Source organism: Sapajus apella, unplaced genomic scaffold (assembly GCF_009761245.1).
Source record: "Sapajus apella isolate SASKATOON/1434 unplaced genomic scaffold, GSC_monkey_1.0 scaffold33, whole genome shotgun sequence".
In the NCBI taxonomy this organism is placed as follows: Eukaryota; Metazoa; Chordata; class Mammalia; order Primates; family Cebidae; genus Sapajus; species Sapajus apella.
In genome coordinates, this window is record NW_022436973.1 from 11,565,672 (window position 1) to 11,569,781 (window position 4,110).

The following is a 4,110-nucleotide window of genomic DNA, read 5'->3' on the forward strand; positions in this document are numbered from 1 at the left end:
TGGATGCTTCTGGCCCTTGAACATCAGACTCTTAAGTTCTTCAGCTCCTGGACTCTTGGACTTACACCAGTGCTTTGCCAGGGCCTCTCGGGCCTTCAGCCGCAGACTAAAGGCTGCACTATCATCTTCCCCACTTTGGAGGTTTTGGGACTCAGACTGGTTTCTAGCCCCTCAGCTTGCAGACGGCCGATTGTGGGACTTCACCTTGTGATCCTGTGAGTCGGCTCTCCTTAATAAACTGCCTTTCATATATACAGCTATCCTATTAGTCCTGCCCCTCTAGAGAACCCTGACTAATACACTAGGGATGTGTTAATGTTGCCCAATACAGGACTCCTCTAGTGGGCGATACTTGCTCTGGGACTTCCCACTGCCCTAGCGAAGGCTTTCTGAAAGATGCTGGGCCAGTTATCAATGAACTACCGCTCGGCTCCAGATTCATTCTGCTCTGCACACTGGAGATCAACTGTACTCCTTTGCAGTGAGATGCTGAGCTTTGACACGAGTCCGTGCTGGAAGATACTTTCAGGAGGAGAGGAGGTTTCTGTGTGTATGTGTAGGTCTGTGCACACACACACGCACACGCTGTTCTTGCTCCTGAGTTGTGGTTGCTTAGCCATGAGCCCAGTGTGCATAGCCTAGACCAACACTGCAGCCCCCAGGCCTGGGGACCATCTTCCAGCAATCCTCCTGATGCAGATGCCTCAAGCTTTAGGCCTCACATCTGTAAATGTGCCCCCATTCCACCTGCCCACAAGTTTCAGCTCCCTTGGCCGTCTGAGGGTTGTTCCTGCTTTCTCAGTGACAATGGACCAGCTCTGGCTATAGGCAACCCACCCGACTTCTTGCCATCCAGTGGGCTGCAACCAACCACACCTTCTCCAGGGAGATCTGAACCCCACTTGGGGAGGGAACCCCCTTCTTTTTTTTTTTTTTTTTTTTTTGAGGCGGAGTTTCACTCTTGTTACCCAGGCTGGAGTGCAATGGCGCGATCTCGGCTCACCGCAACCTCCGCCTCCTGGGTTCAGGCAATTCTCCTGCCTCAGCCTCCTGAGTAGCTGGGATTACAGGCACGCACCACCACGCCCAGCTAACTTTTTGTATTTTTAGTAGAGACGGGGTTTCACCATGTTGGCCAGGATGGTCTCGATCTCTTGACCTCATGATCCACCCGCCTCGGCCTCCCAAAGCGCTGGGATTACAGGCTTGAGCCACCGCGCCCGGCCGGGAACCCGCTTCTAAGTGTATCTTTCCTTGGGGACTCTCCTTGGATACCTTTTAAAGGTCTCTTTGCATCTTTATTTTTGTTTTAATTTTTTTGAGACAAGGTCTTGCCCTGTTGCTCACGCTGTAGTGCAGTGGTGAGATCTCGGCTCGCTGATGCCACCACCTCCTGGGTTCACGCGGGTCTTCTGCCTCAGCCTCCCTAGTAGCTGGGGTTACAGGGGTGTGCCACCAAGCCTGGCTAATTTTTGTGTTTTTAGTAGAGACTGAGTTTCCATGTTGGCCAGGCTGGTCTTGTACTCCTGACCTCAGGTGATCTGCCCACTGCAGCCTCCCAAAGTGCTGGGATTACAGATATGATCCACACACCCGGCCTTTGCATCTTTGTAGTTACTCTCCTGTGTCAGATTAATAATTTTTTTTTTTAAAGATGGGGTTTCACCATGATCACCAGGCTGGTCTTGAACTCCTGACCTCAGGCGATCCACCCACCTCGGCCTCCCAAAGTGCTAGGATTACAGGCGTGAGCCACAGCGCCCAGCCAGATTAATAATTTTTTAATATTAAACAACCCCTGTTCAAATTGCTTTGTGGTTTCTATCGCCTGATGGGACTCAATGATCCAGAGGCCGTGAAGTCTGAGTTCGTTCCTGTGCAGTTCTTTCTTGCCTTCTCTTCTTCCACGGGTGTCAGACTTGCGCCGTAGTCTGAAGCTTCTCCCAGCCTACTCCTGCTCCCTCTCTCTTTTATCTCTCACAGGCATTACCCGCAAAAAATCTCTTCACATGGTTAATTCCTTCTTGACATTTGCTTCTCAAAGAACCCAAATGGAAGGCCGGGTGCAGCAGCTCACACCTGTAATCCCAGCACTTTGGGAGGCCGAGGCATGTGGATCGCCTGAGAAGTTTGAGACCAGCCTAACCAACGTGGAGAAACCCTGTCTGTACTAAAAATACAAAAAATTAACCAGGCGTGGTGGTGCATCCCTGTAACCCCGGCTCCTCAGGAGGCGGAGGTAGGAGAATCGCCTGTAATCCCAGCTCCTCAGGAGGCTGCGCTCCAGCCTGGGCAACAAGAGCGAAACTCTGTCTCAAAAAAAAAGAAAAGAAGAAGAACCCAGATGGACACAGCTTCCCATCACACTTGGAATAAAATCCCTCAGCACTTTGAGAGGCTGAGGTAGGAGGATCACTTGAGGCCAGGAGTTCCAGACCAGCCTGGGCACCCAGCACTTTGAGAGGCCAAGGCACGAGACGAGCGAATGAAGTGTCACCCCCTCCTAGAGGCCTTCACCTGCCACCCCCAATCCCCTTTAGCCTGTCCCCTCATGCTGCTTCGTTGTGTTTCTTCATGGCACTTATTACCATGTAACAAACAACTTACTGCTCTTATTTCTTCATTTTCCTATCTCCCTGCATAGAGGAATGTCTCCTCCATGAGGTCAAGGTCTTTGCCTGCCCTGTTCACTGCTGCATCCCCAGGGCCTGGATTAGAACCTGGCACACAGTAGGCGCTCAGTAGGTATTTGTTAATTAGCTGAAAAAAGGAGTATCCTCACCTTTGATTAAGCCACTTCCTTCACCCCAATGCCTTCCCTTCTTCTTGCCTTTCCTAATCCCACCTAAGCTTTGGCCATAGCCCCTCCACTCCTCCAGGAAGCCCTCTCTGACTATCTGAGTTCTAAGCCCTTCTTGCCCCTCACCTGTTACAATGCTTAATTGTAGGTGCCAGGTAAAGTCTGAAGTGGAGATTAGAGGCAGAAAAGAACAAACCAGCTTTATTGGGTTAAGGGCAAGGGAGGGGAGATGAGGAGCTGCCAGAGGCTCCCAGCCAGGGTGGAGCCACTGGGAGACAGCTGGGGATGCAAGTCACTTCTTCCACTCCTTCTTCTCATAGTCCCAGTGGGAGGCCAGGCCGTGCACAGGATTGACCTTCATGTCCAGCATGCGCTGCAGCTGCTGGGCTTTCCACTCATCCGTCAAGGTGATGGGCTTTGGAGGATATACTGCAGGGAGTGCATGGGGTGGGGGAACAAGGGTGGCTCAGGATCCTGCCAACCTTCCTCCACCAGCCAGGGTCTCCAGCCACAGGGTTGGGGTATCTTGCATTGAGGAGCTCCCTCCACCCTGTCTAGCCCCACACCAGACTCTCTCCTAAAGCTTCGTCCCAGGCACCTCTGGGTTCTGATTCCAGCTTTGCCTTAGACTCCAAGGACTGTGGGTGCTGGGCCAATGTCCCTCCCAACTCAGTTGCCTCAACTACCTCTGTGGCCCATGGTAATAAGAGCACTGATTTGAAGACTGCAAATCCCAGCTCCACCATGCCCTTGCTCTGTGACCTTCAACAAGTCACTTCAGCTCTCTGAGCCTCAGTTTCCTTACCTGTCAGTCCTATTCACTAGGATTGTGGGGACTGAGTATTTCTAAAGCTGTTGGCACAATGTTAGACAAATATTAAGCACCTGACACGTGTGACCTACTGTAATTATATAATTACTGAGTTTGTTCCCACTCACTGGGCAGGGTCCAGGATGAAATAATTCCTTACACTTCTAAGGGGGTTGAGAGTAGGAAGTAGGTAAGACTGTTCACTTTAAAAATATGGGGACAGGCCGGGTGCGGTGGCTCAAGCCTGTAATCCCAGCACTTTGGGAGGCCGAGGCGGGTGGATCACGAGGTCAAGAGATCGAGACCATCCTGGTCAACATGGTGAAACCCCGTCTCTACTAAAACTACAAAAAATCAGCTGGGCATGGTGGCGCGTGCCTGTAATCCCAGCTACTCAGGAGGCTGAGGCAGGAGAATTGCCTGAACCCAGGAGGCGGAGGTTGCGGTGAGCCGAGATCGCGCCATTGCACTCCAGCCTGGGTAACAAGAGAGAAACTCT

At 51.8% G+C, this 4,110-nt stretch overlaps 1 protein-coding gene across 2 annotated transcripts in view; it reads right to left on the reverse strand.

Annotated features, from left to right (window-relative positions):
* Positions 1 to 2,974: 2,974 nt before the first annotated feature.
* The window catches only part of LOC116562855, a 13,448-nt gene continuing 12,312 nt past the window's right edge, over positions 2,975 to 4,110 (reverse strand). For both annotated transcript variants that reach the window (XM_032295323.1, XM_032295322.1), the window contains exon 5: positions 2,975 to 3,229. In XM_032295323.1, the coding sequence (XP_032151214.1) occupies positions 3,093 to 3,229 (137 nt within the window). In that variant the 3' untranslated portion in view covers positions 2,975 to 3,092. The remainder of the gene's footprint in view (positions 3,230 to 4,110) is intronic.